The 21,599-nt window shown below is 46.6% G+C and overlaps 1 protein-coding gene across 2 annotated transcripts in view; it reads left to right on the top strand.

Moving 5' to 3' along the window:
- The window catches only part of LOC137532290 (NACHT, LRR and PYD domains-containing protein 12-like), a 362,324-nt gene that overhangs the window by 226,621 nt on the left and 114,104 nt on the right, over window positions 1-21,599 (top strand). Inside the window, exons 10-11 of one of the 2 annotated variants that reach the window (XM_068252660.1) lie at window positions 1,202-1,366; window positions 12,119-12,283. In XM_068252660.1, the coding sequence (XP_068108761.1) occupies window positions 1,202-1,366; window positions 12,119-12,283 (330 nt within the window). The remainder of the gene's footprint in view (window positions 1-1,201; window positions 1,367-12,118; window positions 12,284-21,599) is intronic. The other variant, XM_068252670.1, reaches the window with a different exon arrangement.

The raw sequence follows: 21,599 nt of genomic DNA, 5'->3' as shown, positions 1-21,599 counted from the left end.
CATGTGACGCCGGATTGGAGCGCATCGTGGGAGGCGACGAGGGACAGACTAAGAAGACGTCATGATAGGTAAGATTTAAACCCCCCACCCAGGCCGCAATGCATTACTGAGAGAAATCCGGATTGCTACTATCCGAGTAGCATCCGGATCGGTTTTGAGCAGCACTGCCTGGGACCCCGCAGTCCCCCCGGTTGTATAAAAAGGGGGCATTGGGAATCCTCCCTGTGGCGCTCCTGAATAGTGCTAATGTAGCATGTAGCAGTGTTGCTTGCGAATTTTCGCCTAAGTCGTTTTCGTACCGAAAATCCAGTTTTCAATTTCGGCGAATTTTCACGAAAATCTTCAGAAATATTTGCGTTTTTGACCAGCATCGAAAATTCATTGTATGCGGATGCTTATGCCCTTATGCAGAAAAATGTCCGCAATAATCCGCATGGCAATTCAGTCTATGCGGACGTTTATACAGAAAAATGTCCGCAATAATGCGCAAGAAACTTCTCTGTATGCGGACGCTAATGCCCTTATGCGGAAAGTGTCTGCAATAATACGCAAGTAACACGAATATGACTGGCATTAGGCGAAAATGAACGCAAAAAAATTCGATGGAAAATTCGCCTGTCAAAACGAAATTAGGCGAAAATTCGGTAAAAATTTGGCGAAACGAATTTTTGTATTTTCGCTCATCACTGGCATGTAGCAGGGCGACCGCTTTGCAGTATTGTTTTTTTGACCCTGCATAGTTTGGCATGCAAAAGCAAATTTGCATGAGCATTGCCTCATGAATAGCCAATTAGGCAAGATTTGCAAAGCCAGACTTGCTAGGGTAGGCCTCTTTTCCACGGACAGTTGATAGGCAGTAAAATGCCTCTCAAACTCTTACAACTGCTCACTGCTGCCTGGTAACTGCTTGCTGCTGCCTGGCAACTGCTCATTGCTGCCTGGTAACTGCTTACTGCTGCCTGGTAACTGCTTGCTGAGCACACAGCTCAACAGTCCATGGAAAAGAAGCCTTAAACTTGGTGTTTGAGCACGCATACATTTTCTCATGCAAAGTACTTCTTGCTTGAAGGTTGAGGCACGCCCTGCGGGCAGGGCGCTACTTCTTCTTCTTGCTCGAAGGTTGAGGCACTTACTCTATTATATATATAGATTGTATGCAGTTTTTATAGATTTCTGGTAATATTCTTCTCTTCTCCTGCAGTTTGGGGAGTAATGCTCTGCTCTCCAGTTGCTGCCCCCACCTGGCATCCGGGATAAGGAATAACCAGACTCTGAGAAAGCTGAGCCTGTCATATAACAAGCTGGGGGGTGATGCATTGAGTGTTCTGATGGCGGCTCTGACAACAAGCCGGATAGAGGAATTACAGTGAGTATAACAGCCCTGATTGCAGCAGAGATCAGCAGAATTATTTCACTTTATTTCATCATCATTTTCCATTCTCACATTCCCCAATAGTGACACCCATTGCAGTGATTGGGGAGGGATTATGGGGGGATTGTGGCTGGTTTGGTGGTACATCCATACTGCAGCCCCCAGTACACCTGGCTCTGTGTATATGTGACACCCATTGCAGTGACTGGGGAGGGATTATGGGGGATTGTGGCTGGTTTGGGGGTACATCCATACTGCAGCCCCCAGTACACCTGGCTCTGTGTATATGTGACACCCATTGCAGTGACTGGAGGAGGGATTATGGGGGGATTGTGGCTGGTTTGGGGGTACATCCATACTGCAGCCTCCAGTACACCTGGCTCTGTGTATATGTGACACCCATTGCAGTGACTGGGGAGGGATTATGGGGGTGTGGCTGGTTTGGGGGTACATCCATACTGCAGCCCCCAGTACACCTGGCTCTGTGTATATGTGACATCCATAGCAGTGGCTGGAGGAGGGATTATGGGGGGATTGGGGCTGGTTTGGAGGGTACATCCATACTGCAGCCCCCAGTACACCTGGCTCAGTGTATATGTGACATCCATTGCAGTGACTGGGTAGGGATTATGGGGGATTGTGGCTGGTTTAGGGGTACATCCATACTGCAGCCCCCAGTACACTTGGCTCTGTGTATATGTGACATCCATTGCAGAGACTGGGGGAGGGATTATGGGGGATTGTGGCTGGTTTGGGGGTACATCCATACTGCAGCCTCCAGTACACCTGGCTCTGTGTATATGTGACACCCATTGCAGTGACTGGGGAGGGATTATGGGGGGATTGTGGCTGGTTTGGGGGTACATCCATATTGCAGCCCCCAGTACACCTGGCTCTATATATATGTGACACCCATTGCAGTGACTGGGGGAGGGATTATGGGGGGATTGTGGCTGGTTTGGAGGTACATCCATACTGCAGCCCCCAGTACACCTGGCTCTGTGTATATGTGACACCCATTGCAGTGACTGGGGAGGGATTATGGAGGATTGTGGCTGATCTGGGGGTACATCCATACTGCAGCCCCCAGTACACCTGGCTCTGTGTATATGTGACACCCATTGCAGTGACTGGAGAGGGATTATGGGGGGATTGTGGCTGGTTTGGGGGTACATCCATACTGCAGCCCCCAGTACACCTGGCTCTGTGTATATGTGACATCCATTGCAGTGACTGGGGAGGGATTATGGGGGGATTGTGGCTGGTTTGGGGGTACATCCATACTGCAGCCCCAGTACACCTGGCTCTGTGTATATGTGACACCCATTGCAGTGACTGGAGAGGGATTATGGGGGGATTGTGGCTGGTTTGGGGGTACATCCATACTGCAGCCCCCAGTACACCTGGCTCTGTGTATATGTGACACCCATTGCAGTGACTGGGGAGGGATTATGGGGGATTGTGGCTGGTTTGGGGGTACATCCATACTGCAGCCCCCAGTACACCTGGCTCTGTGTATATGTGACACCCATTGCAGTGACTGGAGGAGGGATTATGGGGGGATTGTGGCTGGTTTGGGGGTACATCCATACTGCAGCCTCCAGTACACCTGGCTCTGTGTATATGTGACACCCATTGCAGTGACTGGGGAGGGATTATTGGGGTGTGGCTGGTTTGGGGGTACATCCATACTGCAGCCCCCAGTACACCTGGCTCTGTGTATATGTGACATCCATAGCAGTGGCTGGAGGAGGGATTATGGGGGGGATTGTGGCTGGTTTGGAGGGTACATCCATACTGCAGCCCCCAGTACACCTGGCTCTGTGTATATGTGACACCCATTGCAGTGACTGGAGATGGATTATGGGGGATTGTGGCTGGTTTGGGGGTACATCCATACTGCAGCCCCCAGTACACCTGGCTCTGTGTATATGTGACACCCATTGCAGTGACTGGAGATGGATTATGGGGGATTGTGGCTGGTTTGGGGGTACATCCATACTGCAGCCCCCAGTACACTTGGCTCTGTGTATATGTGACACCCATTGCCAGGGCCGCCATCAGAAATTTTGGGGCCCCTCACACATCATTAGGCCTGGGCCCCCTCTCCCTGGGCCTACCCATTGGTTGCTGTGCCTGCCCACTAGCCACCCCACCCCCGTGTCCGTGTGCAAAGTGCACTCCGGCAACACTGAAGAAAGCGTCATGTACAACGTGATGCGGCAAAAAGTGAGTGTGACCATGGCATGTTGTGGGTGGAGCCAAATACTAGCAAAATACAGGTAGTCTCCATTTATCAAATGAGATAGAGACTTGTAGGTCCGTTCTTATCCTTTATCCGATCTCTTTTGTCCCCCTATTTTCTTCCTGTGCCTCTTTTGTCCCCCTCTGTCTCAACTCAGTTTGTGCCTCTTTTGTGTCCCTCTGTGTGACCTCATGCTCCCGTCTCATCTCTTTTCTCCCTGTGCCTCTTTTGTCCTCCTCTGTTCCCCCTGTGCCTCTTTTATCCCCCTGTGTTACCTGTAGCCAGATATAGGTGGTTCCCCAGTATAGAAAGTCCGCTTTAGCGGGCTCACTCATCTGCTCCCCACGTTCAAGCGCTGATGTCACTCTTCTCTCAGGGCTGGAACGCGGTGTGCTGGTTAGTGAGCCACCGGCCTGCCGCCAGCAGATACGACCCTTCCGGTACTTTGGTGGGGCTCAGGGCCCCCAAAAGCCCTGGGCCCCTCACTGCAGTGTCAGTTGTCCCCCCCTGATGGCTGCCCTGCCCATTGCAGAGACTGGGGGAGGGATTATGGGGGATTGTGGCTGGTTTGGGGGTACATCCATACTGCAGCCCCCAGTACACCTGGCTCTGTGTATATGTGACACCCATTGCAGTGACTGGGGAGGGATTATGGGGGATTGTGGCTGGTTTGGGGGTACATCCATACTGCAGCCCCCAGTACACCTGGCTCTGTGTATATGTGACACCCATTGCAGTGACTGGGGAGGGATTATGGGGGGATTGTGGCTGGTTTGGGGGTACTTCCATACTGCAGCCCCCAGTACACCTGGCTCTGTGTATATGTGACACCCATTGCAGTGACTGGGGAGGGATTATGGGGGGATTGTGGCTGGTTTGGGGGTACATCCATATTGCAGCCCCCAGTACACCTGGCTCTGTGTATATGTGACACCCATTGCCGTGACTGGGGAGGGATTATGGGGGGATTGTGGCTGGTTTGGGGGTACATCCATACTGCAGCCCCCAGTACACCTGGCTCTGTGTATATGTGACACCCATTGCAGTGACTGGGGAGGGATTATGGGGGATTGTGGCTGGTTTGGGGGTACATCCATACTGCAGCCCCCAGTACACCTGGCTCTGTGTATATGTGACACCCATTGCAGTGACTGGAGGAGGGATTATGGGGGGATTGTGGCTGGTTTGGGGGTACATCCATACTGCAGCCTCCAGTACACCTGGCTCTGTGTATATGTGACACCCATTGCAGTGACTGGGGAGGGATTATGGGGGTGTGGCTGGTTTGGGGGTACATCCATACTGCAGCCCCCAGTACACCTGGCTCTGTGTATATGTGACATCCATAGCAGTGGCTGGAGGAGGGATTATGGGGGGATTGGGGCTGGTTTGGAGGGTACATCCATACTGCAGCCCCCAGTACACCTGGCTCTGTGTATATGTGACATCCATTGCAGTGACTGGGTAGGGATTATGGGGGAATGTGGCTGGTTTGGGGGTACATCCATACTGCAGCCCCCAGTACACTTGGCTCTGTGTATATGTGACACCCATTGCAGAGACTGGGGGAGGGATTATGGGGGATTGTGGCTGGTTTGGGGGTACATCCATACTGCAGCCCCCAGTACACCTGGCTCTGTGTATATGTGACACCCATTGCAGTGACTGGGGAGGGATTATGGGGGGATTGTGGCTGGTTTGGGGGTACTTCCATACTGCAGCCCCCAGTACACCTGGCTCTGTGTATATGTGACACCCATTGCAGTGACTGGGGAGGGATTATGGGGGGATTGTGGCTGGTTTGGGGGTACATCCATATTGCAGCCCCCAGTACACCTGGCTCTGTGTATATGTGACACCCATTGCAGTGACTGGGGAGGGATTATGGGGGGATTGTGGCTGGTTTGGGGGTACATCCATACTGCAGCCCCCAGTACACCTGGCTCTGTGTATATGTGACACCCATTGCAGTGACTGGGGAGGGATTATGGGGGGATTGTGGCTGGTTTGGGGGTACATCCATACTGCAGCCTCCAGTACACCTGGCTCTGTGTATATGTGACACCCATTGCAGTGACTGGGGAGGGATTATGGGGGATTGTGGCTGGTTTGGGGGTACATCCATATTGCAGCCCCCAGTACACCTGGCTCTATATATATGTGACACCCATTGCAGTGACTGGGGAGGGATTATGGGGGGATTGTGGCTGGTTTGGGGGTACATCCATACTGCAGCCCCCAGTACACCTGGCTCTGTGTATATGTGACACCCATTGCAACGACTGGGGAGGGATTATGGAGGATTGTGGCTGATGTGGGGGTACATCCATACTGCAGCCCCCAGTACACCTGGCTCTGTGTATATGTGACACCCATTGCAGTGACTGGAGAGGGATTATGGGGGATTGTGGCTGGTTAGGGGTACATCCATACTGCAGCCCCCAGTACACCTGGCTCTGTGTATATGTGACATCCATAGCAGTGGCTGGAGGAGGGATTATGGGGGGATTGGGGCTGGTTTGGAGGGTACATCCATACTGCGGCCCCCAGTACACCTGGCTCTGTGTATATGTGACAAATAAGGGCATTTCCAGGCTGTAGACAAGTAAATAATTGGCCATGTCTGCAGGTTCTGTGTTGTCTATAAGATCCATTCAGACGTGTCCCTAGTCACCGTATCCATATTCTTTCACAACATTTCTAGATCACCCATACACTATATATGCCAGCACACACAACAACAGTCTAGAGAGATGGCCAACATCTGTTCTCTCTAGTGCTCTCTATGGAAATCAGACATGACAAGAGTATCAAAACTCCACCCTCAGCTCCTCCCAAATCACCTAATCAGGAGTCCCTTGCTGTGCATTGTAAGCAGGTCATTATGTCCAGTGTGAGCCCGGCCTCATCCCTACATATATACCGTATTTTTGGACTATACAACACACTTTTTCTCCCCCAAAACTAGTGGGAAAAAGTCAGTGCATCTTATTGTCCGAATGTACAGTTTTTAAGTGATCAGCTCTAACTTATGCAGCCGCCGCTCCTCTCCTCAGCTGTTAGAATCCTGCCGCTATTTCAGATAGGAAGTCGGCTTCCTAGTTCTGGAAGTAGGCTCCGCCCCCTCCTAGCGTCTGCTGCCACATGTCCTCCTGCATACGCCACACAAGTCCCCGGTAAGCTCCAGGCTGCCACCTGCTTCATCTATCTTCCCCATCTCTCTCTCTCTCTTCCTTTAGCTGCACTGAAGCACGCATTGTTTTCTCTGATCCACTGCACAGTCCCATCTCACAGCCTCTCTTGCACAGCGGGACCAGAGAACACATGGCAGAGAGATAGACCACACACAGACTGTATACAGCACACAGCGCAGCGTCCTGTTAAAAGCCAGTCTAGCTGTCCATTTATACAGACAGCTCTTAGCTTTAACGACCTTTGCTGGCATTTTTAAACTGCATCTACAGTAAATGATCATTTCTTCTTGTGATACAATGAGCGTGGCCATGTTTTGCTTGTCATCACACACACACAGGCTCTGTATCTCCACCCCTCAGCCTGCAAACTCCACTCCCCTCTCCACCTCCTTGCATCTAACATGAGTGTAAATAGTATATAGTATAGTTGCCCCCAGTATAGTGGGCCTCGGTATGAACAGTATAGTTGCCCAAGTTAGTATAGCTAGTATAGTTTACCAAGCATAGCTAGTATAGTTGCCTTCCCAGTATAGTTGGCCCCAGTCAGTATAGCTAGTGTAGTTGCCCCCCAGTATAGATAGTATAGTTAGCCCCAGTCAGTATAGTTTCCCCGGTGTGTCATCCTCAGGAAAGGGGGCGCCGATCGCATTACCTTTGGCGGCCGCTTCCCCTGTAACTGTCTCTCTCTCCCTACGCTTCACAGACCGCATGTCAGAGCGACCCTCTGCGCTGTTATGACAGGACAGCGGGTCACCTATCAGCATGCATACAGGAAGACTGCCTGTATGCACGCTGATAGGCGACCCGCTGTCCTGTCATAGCGGCGCAGCGGGTCGCGCTGACATGTGGTCTGTGAAGCGTAGGGAGAGAGAGACAGCTACAGTGAAAGGGGCCACCCGCTGAGATGCCAGTGCGTGCCTGTGGCCCCCTCCTCGCCCATCGGCTTCCTGCTTCCGCTCCAGCCCTCTGTGCGCCTCTACCAATCAGCGCACAGGGGGCAGGCACATGATAATGAGGATCCTCCTCGCCAGGCTCAGCTCCCAGCAGCATGGGACTGAACGCTGCGGCGTTGGAGGAATTGGGGGCGGCTCCAGCAGTTTAGATTAGTGTAAACTATTAATGTAATAAAAAAAATAAGCATTTGGGAGAAAGAATGCCCCAGAAACTATATGTAAGGGGCACAAATATGAAAAGTGCAAAAGTTTGTCTCTGATCCACTTTAAGGTCAAAAGGGCAGGATCCTTAGCCTTACATCCCATCAGATAGCAATACGGGCAGTGACACCAGTAATGACAGCAAAGATCAGATTACAGCTAGAGCTGTCTGTGTAAATGGACAGCTAGACTGGCTTTAACAGGACGTTGTGCTCTGTGCTGTATACAGCCTGTATACAGCCTGTGTGTATGCTCTATCTGCCTGGTCCTGCTGTACTCTCTGTCACAGCTCTGCTTCATACCCATGCAGCTTGGCCAATACTTTAACTAGCCTGTCTGCCTAGTACTTCAGGCTTCACAGTGGCAGTTGTAGAGTAGTCATTGTAGCTGCAGGGGTGAAGTGTAGTGTAGCTGGGAATGGGGGCAGTAGGTGTTGGAGTAGTGCATTGTAGCATAGCTGGTGGGCATCAGGCGTTAGCGTTGTGTGTTATTGATGGACATCAGAGGTTAGCATTGTGTAGTGAAGTGTAATTGGTGAAGCATCAAGAGTTAGCATAGTGTAGTGTAATTGGTGGGGGATCAGGGGTTAGCATAGTGTAGTGCAGTGTAATTGGTGGGGGATCAGGGGTTAGCATAGTGTAGTGCAGTGTAATTGGTGGGGCATCAGGGGTTAGCATAGTGTAGTGTTATTGGTGGGGCAGCAGGGTTAGTGTTACTGGAAAAGTAGATAGAGACAGCATGGGGGGGGGGGGGGGGATGTCCACAAGACACCCCTGCACTATAGACTCACCAGGTTTAGTATTTTTTTTCCCTGGTTTTTGTCCTGCAAACCTAGGTGCGTCTTATAGTCTGGAGCGTCGTATAGTCCGAAAAATATGGTAAATAATGGACACACTGGCTTGTTAATCTCCAAACACCATTATAATCACCAAGCGATTTTATAGACGGATTTTTCCACTTATTTTGTTCTGCAATTGTATGGGCACTTGTGGTTTTGCAGTATTCCAGCATGTTTAAGAAGCACAGTCACTAGATATTGCTGCCGGCACCGTGTGTATCAGGTTTTAAAAGTTGAATTGCTCCAGTGGGATCACTCTTATGCATGGTTCACACTGCAAGAGCGTTTTGAAGGCCAGTGATTTGAAAAGCTCTTGCTAATATAATGCTATGGGCAATTTTTTATAAAATCACATTGTTCAAGTGAACACACACATAGCATTACATTAGCAGGAGCTTTACAAATCACAAGCGCTTAGAAAAAGCTCTTACAGTGTGAACCAGCCCTTACAGTATCATATTGGCAAAGCGCTTGTAATGTGAACCAGACCTAACACATACACATGTCAGAATTCTAGCGGTTTATTTATGCAGGAAAAGCTGTCATATGTGTATGTTTTAAGTTTTAATGTCCTATGCAAAATTTGATAGTAAACTGTAAAGTTAGAGTACTTCTTTAAAATATTGCTCTGGGACATCTCAGCATATTCCAGGCTATGAAACTTATAAGATTATTTTAGTTTAGAAGCTAAAACATTTTTTTGTTTATATGATCTTTTTACTTGAAGGACATCTCAGCTAGCTGAACACTCATAGCTGATAACTTATGCTATGTTTTGGGAACAGCCTCATTATATAAAACAAAAATAGGGGTTTTCCCAATGATTTAAAAATGATTAAATAGTGACATCCGATAGTGGAAATTATTAAATGTATTTGTTTATTATAGAACATTATTTTAAACTAGTAGACCTAAGCCCGTTAATATAACGGGCTCTAGGTCTGTCTCACAGCCCTCCTCCCCTCCCGTGACTGCCGCATGTTGACACGTATGTGCACGCCCGCCGCGCACACCTTCGCAGACGCCCGGCTCACGCGCGCACATGTCCACACGCCCGACCCCTGCCCCATCCTCCTCCTGTCCCAATGGCTGTCCATGCTGCACATGCGCAGTAGCGCAAACGCACAGACACAGGGACATGGGATGCAGAAGCACAGGGCTATTATTATTATTTTAAATTAAGTTTTAATATGCAATTATATGTTATACGATGAATTGTTTTAAGAAGAATTATATAATAAGCTTTATATTTAAATAAATATTTTGGGGGAAGTCCTGTATGCTTCAATAAGCATCTAATTGTTGTAGACTTTTTAGTTGGTCAATATGACTGATTTCTTGTCTGCAAAAGGACAGACACATTCCAAATTAATTAGCAGAAGGACACATAATCAGAAATGCGTCATGAATGACATTGTTTAATGTTTGAAAGTGCCAATGTCTGGGGCAAATAAGTCAACCAGCAGACAAGATGGCTGGTGATGTCCATTTTTATTTACTGCATCAGAAATGACCTGATAATCAAATGTCATATGTGTAATAACGTTAATTCTCACAAGATAAGGTAATTAAGGAATTTATAAACAATAATATTATGACTTAGGTATTCAAAACATGATAAAGCAATGACACATGGAAATCTCAGCCAATCAGAACCTGGGATTTAGGGAAATTCCAAATTAGGCAGCCATATTGCATCCAATCACTATAAAAGTAGGAGCTGAAAGCTCATAGTTTGCACTAGCCTGCCAATCTCCTGAGAAGACACACAAGGCAGAAGCTACCTTCCCACACGTGGTTCTAGATGCTGAAGAGATGACAGAGAAGGGGTAATATGCTTAATATTCTGGTGATTTACTTTATTAATTTTTCAGCATTAAGTTCTGTTAAAGCGGTATCGTCACCATAAAAATCAAATTTCAACAGCAACTAGTCTGAGTGTATTAAGTGATAAAGATGCTAAGCCTGCATTCTGGTGATTTACTTAATTAATTTTTCAGCATTAAGTTCTGTTAAGATGTTAGCAAGAAGTTTTTTTAGAAGCCATTTTTATGCTATTTCTTTAAGAAGATTACTGCAAGTTTTTACACAACTCCTAGATAGATACACAGCTATTGATGCAGATAAGACTACAGTACTTTTGATCCTATTCTACATAACACAACTATTATATACTTTTTTTTTTTGAATGTGCTTAGAAGATTGATGATTGCTTGGCTGTAAAGCCTTGATGAGATGGAGTACTGTTAGAAGGAAACACTACTTGGAACTGTTCATATTTTGTATATATGCTGTATGATAAGCAAATGCATTCTTGTTATATAAAACCATATACTGAGTGCCCTGATTCATTTCAAGGTATACCGTCAATCTATAATTACTGTTATAGAGGGTTCAGACCCCGCTATGCCGGATTTATATGATAGCAACGCTTTAAAGGCCGGTCTTTTACTGAGTTAGCAATCATGAAAAAGGCAAGAACCGCTTAGGTTTTTGACACACATGCACATAGCTTTCACATCATGCATCACTATATATAACTATTTACTTAGCAGGGTGTGTGAAAAAGACATATGAAAATCCATGTAAGCTCCCTCAGTGATATAAAGTGTTTCCTGTAACAGAAATGCTGTTTTCTGCACTATTCCATATGTAAGCAAGGACATCCGTACTGAAAGACTAATTGCAATTCCTGATATCAATGTAGGGACACCTTTATTTAGCACATGATGGAGTCTCCTGTAATTGTCTGGTAACATCTCCTCTGTGTCTGCAGTCTGGATTATAATAAACAGACCTCACATGCTGCACAGGTGATAAGAGGCATCCTGGTCTTTCCAATAAGTAAAAACCACCCCCTGCATGCCCAGAGGCACCCCCTGTAACACTGATATAAATGGGACAGAAATCTTCCCATTTACCCTATTCTGACAATGTGGGGGATGGTTGCCCTCCTGTGTGAGTCAGTCTGCTGTGTGAGGTGACCTGTAGCAGGGCTGTACATTGTTCACTAATGTCTATGAGGTTCCAACTGCTGCCTGCAAGTGGTAACAATGGAACATTCATGTCATACTCACATATCATATAAAGTAGATTAAATGAAAATAGGATTGTGTTGTGTAAGACAGAGAAAAAGAGTATTCCTTATGAGCAATAACACTATATTGCCCTCTAGCAGTGGTCATTTTAATGATTGAAATATTTACAAGAATTTATATTTCTAATGAGAAAATGTTTAATTCATGTAAGTGTAAATCATACAAATTGTATGCAGGTTTTATAGATTTCTGCTAACGTTCTTCTCTTCTCCTGCAGTTTAGGGAATAATAATCTGCCCTCCAGTTGCTGCCCCCACCTGGCATCCGGGATAAGGAATAACCAGACTCTGAGGAAGCTGGACCTGTCATGTAACAGGCTGGGGGGTGATGAATTCAGTGTCCTGATGGCGGCTCTGACAACAAGCCGGATAGTGGAATTACAGTGAGTATAACAGCCCTGATTGCAGCAGAGATCTGCAGCATTATTTCCCTTTATTTTATCATCATTTTCCATTCTCACATTCCCCAATACTGACACCCATTGCAGTGACTGGGGAGGGATTATGGGGGATTGTGGGTGGTTTGGGGGTACATCCATACTGCAGCCCCCAGTACACCTGGCTCTGTGTATATGTGACACCCATTGCAGTGACTGGGGAGGGATTATGGGGAATTGTGGCTGGTTTAGGGGTACATTCATACTGCAGCCCCCAGTACACCTGGCTCTGTGTATATGTGACACCCATTTCAGTGACTGGGGGATGGATTATGGGGGGATTGTGACTGGTTTGGGGGTACATCCATACTGCAGCCCCCAGTACACCTGGCTCTGTGTATATGTGACATCCATTGCAGTGACTGGGGAGGGGATATGGGGGGATTGTGGCTGGTTTGGGGGTACATCCATACTGAAGCCCCCAGTACACCTGGCTCTGTGTATATGTGACATCCATTGCAGTGACTGGGGAGGGGTTATGGGGGGTGTGGCTAGTTTGGGGGTACATCCATACTGCAGCCCCCAGTACACCTGGCTCTGTGTATATGTGACATACAGTGCAGTGAGTGGGGAGGGGTTATGGGGGGATTGTGGCTGGTTTGGGGGTACATCCATACTGCAGCCTCCAGTACGCCTGGCTCTGTGTATATGTGACACCCATTGCAGTGACTGGGGGGGATTATGGGGGGATTGTGGCTGGTTTGGGGGTACATCCATACTGCAGCCCCAGTACACCTGGCTCTGTGTATATGTGACACCCATTGCAGTGACTGGGGAGGGATTATGGGGGGGATTGTGGCTGGTTTGGGGGTACATCCATACTGCAGCCCCCAGTACACCTGGCTCTGTGTATATGTGACACCCATTGCAGTGACTGGGGAGGGATTATGGGGGGATTGTGGCTGGTTTGGGGGTACATCCATACTGCAGCCCCCAGTACACCTGGCTCTGTGTATATGTGACATCCATTGCAGTGACTGGGGAGGGGTTATTGTGGATTGTGGCTGGTTTGGGGGTACATCCATACTGCAGCCCCAGTACACCTGGCTCTGTGTATATGTGACATCCATTGCAGTGACTGGGGAGGGGTTATGGGGGGTGTGGCTAGTTTGGGGGTACATCCATACTGCAGCCCTCAGTACACCTGCCTCTGTGTATATGTGACATCCATTGCAGTGACTGGGGAGGGGTTATGGGGGGTGTGGCTAGTTTGGGGGTACATCCATACTGCAGCCCCTAGTACACCTGGCTCTGTGTATATGTGACACCCATTGCAGTGAGTGGGGAGGGGTTATGGGGGGATTGTGGCTGGTTTGGGGGTATATCCATACTGCAGCCCCCAGTACACCTGGCTCTGTGTATATGTGACACCCATTGCAGTGACTGGGGAGGGGTTATGGGGGGATTGTGGCTGTTTTGGGGGTACATCCATACTGCAGCCCCCAGTACACCTGGCTCTGTGTATATGTGACACCCATTGCAGTGACTGGGGAGGGGTTATGGGGGATTGTGGCTGGTTAGGGGGTACATCCATACTGCAGCCCCCAGTACACCTGGCTCTGTGTATATGTGACACCCATTGCAGTGACTGGGGAGGGATTATGGGGGGATTGTGGCTGGTTTGGGGGTACATCCATACTGCAGCCCCCAGTACACCTGGCTCTGTGTATATGTGACACCCACTGAAGTGACTGGGGAGGGATTATGGGGGATTGTGGCTGGTTTGGGGGTACATCCATACTGCAGCCACCAGTACACCTGGCTCTGTGTATATGTGACATCCATTGCAGTGACTGGGGGAGGGATTATGGGGGAGGTGTGGCTGGTGTGGGGGTACATCCATACTGCAGCCCCCAGTACACCTGGCTCTGTGTATATGTGACACCCATTGCAGTGACTGGGGAGGGATTATGGGGGATTGTGGCTGGTTTGGGGGTACATCCAAATTGCAGCCCCCAGTACACCTGGCTCTGTGTATATGTGACATCCATTGCAGTGACTGGGGAAGGATTATGGGGGGATTGTGGCTGGTTTGGGGGTACATCCATATTGCAGCCCCCAGTACACCTGGCTCTGTGTATATGTGACAAATAAGGGCATTTCCAGGCTGTAGACAAGTGAATAAATGGCCATGTCTGCAGGTTCTGTGTTGTCTATAAGATCCATACAGACGTGTCCCTAGTCACTGTATTCATATTCTTTCACAACATTTCTAGATCACCCATACACTATATATGCCGACACACAGCTACAGTCTAGAGAGATGGCCAACATCTGTTCTCACTAGTGCTTTCTATGGAAATCAGACATGACAATTGTATCAAAACGCCACCCCCAGCCCCACCCAAATCACCTAATCAGGTGTCCCTTGCTGTGCATTGTAAGCAGGTCATTATGTCCAGTGTGATCCCGGCCTCATCACTATATATATAAATAATGGACACACTGGCTTGTTAATCTCCAAACACCATTATAATCACCAAGCGATTTTATAGAGGGTTTTTCCCCCTTATTTTGTTTTGCAATTTTATGGGCACTTGTGGGTTTGCAGTATACCAGCATGTTTAAAGAGGAACTCCAGTGAAAATAATGTAGTTAAAAAAGTGCTTCATTTTTTACCATAATTATGTATAAATGATTCAGTCAGTGTTTGCGCATTGTAAAATCTTTCCTCTCCCCAATTTACATTCTGACATTTATTACATGGTGACATTTTTACTGTGGGCAGGTTATTATGCTGCTCCTAGCTGTTTTGGCTGTTAGAGACAGCTGTAAACAGCTTTTTCCTGTCTGTGAACATTGTTACATTGTGGCAGTTTGCCCAGAGTACCGCGGTACTCAGAGCTTCTTGTGGGAGGGATTTCAGCACAAAATCAGTCATACAGCGCCACCTGATGGTCTGTTTGTGAAAATCATTATATTTCTCATGTAAAAGGGGGTATCAGCTACTGATCGGGATAAAGTTCAATTCTAGGTTGGAGTTTCTCTTTAAGAAGCACAGTCACTGGATAATGCTGCCGGCACCATGTGTATCAGGTTTTAAAAGTTGAATTGCTCCAGAGGGATCACCCTTAGGCCTGGTTCACACTGCAAGAGCTTTTTAAGCGCTAGTGATTTAAAAAGCTCTTGCTAATATAATGCTATGGGCAATTTTTTATAAAATCACATCGTTCAAGTGAACACACACATAGCATTACATTAGCAGGAGCTTTACAGATCACAAGAACTTAGAAAAAGCTCTTGCAGTGTGAACCAGCCCTTACAGTATCACATTAGCAATGGGCTTGTAGTGTGAACCAGACCTAACACATACACATGTCAGAATTCTAGCGGTTTATTTATGCAGGAAAAGCTGTCATATGTTTATTTTTTTTTAAGTTTTAATGTTCTATGCAAAATTTGATTGTAAACTGTAAAGTACTTCTTTAAAATATTGCTCTGGGACATCTCAGCATATTCCAGGGTGTGAAACTTGTAAGATTATTTTAGTTTAGAAGCTAAAACATTTTTTGTTTATATGTTCTTTTTACTTGGACGTCTCAGCTAGCTGAACACTCATAGCTGAAAACATATGCTATGTTTTGGGAACATAATATAAAACAAAAATAAGGGGTTTTCACCATGATTTAAAAATGATTTAATAGTGACATCTGCCAGTGGAAATTATTAAATGTATTTGTTCATTATAGAACATTATTTTAAACTAGTAGACCTAAGCCTGTTAATATAACGGGCTCTAGGTCTTTCTCACAGCCCTCCTCCCCTCCCACGACCGCCACATGTCAACACATATGTGCACACCCGCCGCGTGCACCCTCGCACACGCCCAGCTTGCACACGCCCACCCGACCCCTGACCCTGTCCTCCTCCTGTCCCAATGGCTGTCCATGCTGCACATGCGCAGTAGCGCAAACGCACAGGGACATGGGACGCAGAGACACAGGGCTATTATTATTATATTAAATTAAGTTTTAATATACAATTATATGTTATATGATTGTTTTAAGAAGAATTATATAATAAGCTTTATATTCAAATAAGTATATTGGGGGAAGTCCTGTATGCTTCAATAAGCATCTAATTGCTGTAGACTTTTTACTTGGTCAATATGACTGATTTCTTGTCTGCAAAAGGACAGACACATTCCAAATTAATTAGCAGAAGGACACATAATCAGAAATGCGTCATGAATGACATTGTTTAATGTTTGAAAGTGCCAATGTCTGGGGCAAATAAGTCAACCAGCAGACAAGATGGCTGGTGATGTCCATTTTTATTTACTGCATCAGAAATGACCTGATAACCAAATGTCAAATGTGTAATGACGTTAATTCTCACAAGATAAGGTAATTAAGGAATTTATAAACAATAATATTATGACTTAGGTATTCAAAACATGATAAAGCATTGACGCACGGAAATCTCAGCCAATCAGAACATGGGATTTAGGGAAATTTCAAATTAGGCAGCCATATTGCATCCAATCACTATAAAAGTAGGTGCTGAAAGCTCACAGTTTGCACTAGCCTACCGATCTCCTTAGAAGACACACGAGCCAGAAGCTACCTTCCCACACGTGGTTCTAGATGCTGAAGAGATGACAGAGAGGGGGTAACATGCTTAATATTCTGGTGATTTACTTAATTAATTTTTCATCATTAAGTTCTGTTAAGATGTTAGCAAGAAGTTTTTTTAGAAGTTATTTTTATGCTATTTCTTTAAGAAGATTACTATAAGTTTTTACACAACTGCTAGATAGATACACAGTGTAATGAATAGTGACATGTCAGCTGCGGTGGATAGCAGTACCACCGCAGCTGCTTCTGGTTCTCTGCCTGCCAGCCTCCCTGCGCCTCGGGTGTCTAGCACGCCGAGGACGGGTGTGGGGAGTAATCGCATGTCGGCTGCGGTGGACGGTGGGTCCACCGCGGTCATTGCTGGGTCCCTGCCTGCTGGTTTTTCCGCGTCCCAGGCGTCTAGTACGCCGAGGACGCGTGTCTCTGCTGTGCTCAGGGGCACATTAGTGCGTGCGCGCGCTCACCGTCAGGCTCTTTATGCCAGGAGGAGGCGCGTCAGCTGGTCGGCTGACGTCAGAGGGCACGCTCACCGCTCCTGATTGGCCGAGGCTGTTGGTCGTGCCTTGGGGGTCTCCTCCGCTTCTTAAGCCTCTCGGCTTCACTTGCAAGTTGTCTGCTGTCGTGAATACTTCGTGTTAGCGCTCAGACCTTAGTCAGTTCCCTAGTGTGTTAGAACCAGCAGGAGCTGGGAATTCACACTAAGTTAGAATCGACTTGATAGCTTAATATTGTTAATTACTGTTATTATCTGTTTATGACTCTGGCTAGTTCTGACCAATCTTACTCTCAGTGATTCTGTACCTTTGCCTATCTGATCCTGTTGCCAAACCTAGCCTGATTACCGTTCTCTTTCTGTCTCCTGATTTTGTACCTCTGCCCATCTGACCTTGTTGCCAACCTTGCTTGATACTCGTTTCTGCCTCTGTCTGTCGATTCTGTACCTGACCTGTCTGTCTGTTGCCGATCTGATCTGTCTGACCATTCTACTCTCAGCAGGGACCCCCTGTCTCTGGTGAGAGGTACAGTACGGGTAGTGCCCACCAGCTCCTCTGGTGTGGTAGTGCAAATACTGTCAGTACTACTGTTACACCAATCACCACACTTAGTGCATTAAAGTGTGATTAGGTTATGTCACTTCTTAGTGGTCTATTAGCATTGTGTAGCTAACACATCAGTATCTATATATCTGTATTATTGGTGATTCTGCAGATCATCATATAATCAGGTATATATCTGTATTATAGGTGATACTGCAGATCACCTGATAATCAGAAACTTTGTTCTTGCTAACACCAATCTTTTTTTTTTTTTTTTTTTTCTTATTCTGCGGCAGCTTAGTGAGAGGAGGCGCCTGGAAATGGCAGCCTCGGCAGCTTGCTCTGTCTTTTTATGTTTGTTTTATGTATTTTTGTTTTTCAACATTGCCTTGTGCAACCCAACCCGGATAACCTTCACCAGTGAACAACTACTGAGCATTCGGAACTTTGATAAATATAATCTACCCCTGGGTATTTCATCTACTCTTGATCTTTTGGGGATCCTAACCAGTGGAGCTACTGTGCTGAACCAGGCAGTGAGGCTTAGAAGAAGAGGCAAGTGCTCTGGGATCCAGACTCGCTTTCGACGCAGAGGACTGCGCTCTCCACTACCTGGAATCATACTCTCAAATGTCAGGTCCATATGTAACAAACTGGATGAGCTTGAACTACTGATCAGAACAAAGAAGGACTTTCATCTCTCTGCTGCCCTTTGCTTCACAGAGACTTGGCTATCTGAGCTTATTCCAGACAATGCTCTGCAGATTAATGGATTTACACTCTACAGATCTGACCGGGACCCACTTACCAAAGGTGGAGGACTCTGTTTCTATATTAATGATAGGTGGTGCACGGATGTTACAGTTATTAAGAGGACATGCTCGGTTGGACTAGAAACACTCTTCATAAACTGCAGACCCTACTATTTACCCCGTGAGTTTTCTTCATTTATTTTGGTTGCTGTGTACATCCCTCCACAAACATGTATGCAGCCTGCGCTCCAGGAACTCGCAGATCACATCACTGAGGTGGAAAATGAGTACCCAGATTCTTTTTTTATCATACTAGGGGATTTCAACAGTGCTAACCTTTCCAAAGAACTCCCCAAATACAGGCAACACGTCACAAGCGCAACTAGAGAATGTAAGACACTCGATCACTGTTACACTACGATTAAGGACTCGTATCACTCTGTCAGCAGGGCAGCTCTGGGGAACTCGGATCATGCTGTTATACAGCTTATCCCAACATACATCCAAAGACTAAAAACTGCCAAACCTGTCGTGACCACAGTTAAGAAATGGACGAGTGAAGCTGTAGAAAAACTACAGAGCTGCTTTGATTTAACAAACTGGAATATATTTAAAGAATCCTCCAGTGACCTAAATGAATACACTGACGCTGTGACATCATATATTACCTTTTGTGAAGAGTCCTGCATCCCTACAAAAAAGTGCACCAGGTACAATAACGATAAACCCTGGTTTACATCACATCTTAGGAAGCTGCGCCTCGATAAAGAAAGTGCATATCGTACAGGCGATAAAGTCCTCTACAAAGCTGCGAAATACAAACTGCAGAGAGCCATTACTGACGCAAAAAAAGATTATTCTAAAAAACTTGAGAAACAATGTTCCAACGCCGACTCGTTCACAATATGGAAATCTCTGCATGAAATTACCAGTTACAGGAAGAGATCTCCCCCCTCACTACACAATCTGCAGCTTGCAAATGAACTGAATACATTTTATTGCAGGTTTGACACTAGCAACAAAAGCCAAACACACCAAGTCAATTAGCATAATTTCCATCTCTGCAACAGGCAAACTGAACACTCCTCCTGCCAGCCAAGGTCTCCACCCCCTGCGGTGCCTCAGCATCTACACAACACAGGAGGCCAGACACAATCTATTGACCTGTCCCCAGATGTGCATGCTCTAACAATATGCCAATCAGATGTAAATAGACTCTTCAAAAGACAAAACACTAGGAAAGCAATGGGGCCAGACACTGTGTCTGTGAAATGCTTGAAACTCTGTGCTGATCAATTAGCTCCCTCGAACTCTCAATTGTTCCGGCCTGTTTTAAAAGCTCAACTATTGTACCAATTCCAAAAAATTCAAAACCTACATGTTTAAAATGATTACAGGCCTGTTGCCCTGACATCATTGACCATGAAAGCATTCGGAAAACTGTTAATGGCTTGTCTGAAATCTATCACAGATCCCCTGCTGGACTCTCTGCAATTTGCCTACAGGCCTAATAGATCCGCAGATGATGCCGTGAACATGTGTATGCATTATGTACTACAGCATCTAGACACCCCAGGAACCTACACCAGGATTTTATTTATTGATTACAGCTCTGCATTTAATACCATAATGCCATCTCTGCTACACAGCAAGCTCTCCCAGCTACACATACCTGAATCCATCTGTAAATGGATAACCGATTTCCTAACCGACAGGAGACAGCATGTTAGACTTGGTAAACACACATCAAGCTCTCTGACAGTCAGTACTGGTGCACCCCAGGGATGTGTGCTTTCCCCACTGCTCTACTCACGGTACACCAATGACTGCATCTCCACAGATCCATCTGTTAAGGTTCTGAAGTTTGCAGATGACACAACAGTAGTTGGTCTCATAGAAAACGGGGACGAGTCTGCATACAGGCATGTGGTGGGACAGCTTTCCTCCTGGTGCAGCAGCAACAACTTGGAACTAAATGCTCTCAAAACCATGGAAATGATAATAGGAGATCTCCCCCCCCTAGCACCTCCCCTTAACCATAAATGGATCCACAATAACCCAGGTAGTCATTGAAGTTTCTTGGGTCCACAATCTCACACAACCTAAAATGGGACAACAACACTGCCACTATTGTCAAGAAAGTGCAACAGAGGATGTACCATCTACGGTAGTTGAAAGTTTGGCCTACCTCAAAATTTAATGGTGCAGTTCTACACTTCAATTATCGAATCCACCATAACATCATCTATGACTGTATGGTTCGGCTCCTGCTCAGCATTAGAAAAGGGGAGGCTGCAGCGCATCATCCGAACAGCGGAAAGGATAATTGGCTGTAGCTTACCTTCCCTGCAGGATCTATACGCTAGCAGGTGCAGAAAGAGAGCAACCAAAATTGCCTCTGACCCCTCTCACCCAGCTCACTCCATCTTCCAGCGCATGCCTTCAGGAGTAAGATTCCGGTCAATCGCTACCAAAACCTCTAGACACAGGAACAGCTTTTTTCCTCAAGCGGTAGCCATACTTAATGCTGAACCACGTTAGAGCTGCCAGGACTTGATAGTAATCAGCACAGAACTGTAAATGAACAATTCTCACATTGCTTACTGCCACTATACTTGCATAAATGTCCTTGACTTGTAATATACACACTGTCTGTCTTTGTATTGTTTTTGTTTGCGTTTGTTAAGCAACTGCCAAGACAAATTCCTTGTAGGTGCAAACTTACTTGGCAAAATAAAATTGATTCTGATTCTGATGTCTATGGAGGCACTGTGCAGCCATGTGGAACTGTTAACCACGGCCGTTAATGGCCTAACCAACACGGTTAACACTCAACAGACACGGATCAACCAGTTATCTGAAGTGGTACGGACCCTTCAGGCAACTAATGCACCAG

Source organism: Hyperolius riggenbachi, chromosome 1 (genome assembly GCF_040937935.1).
Source record: "Hyperolius riggenbachi isolate aHypRig1 chromosome 1, aHypRig1.pri, whole genome shotgun sequence".
NCBI lineage: Eukaryota > Metazoa > Chordata > Amphibia > Anura > Hyperoliidae > Hyperolius > Hyperolius riggenbachi.
The sequence above is the reverse complement of the archived record's forward strand: the minus strand, read 5'-3'. Positions and strand labels throughout refer to the sequence as shown.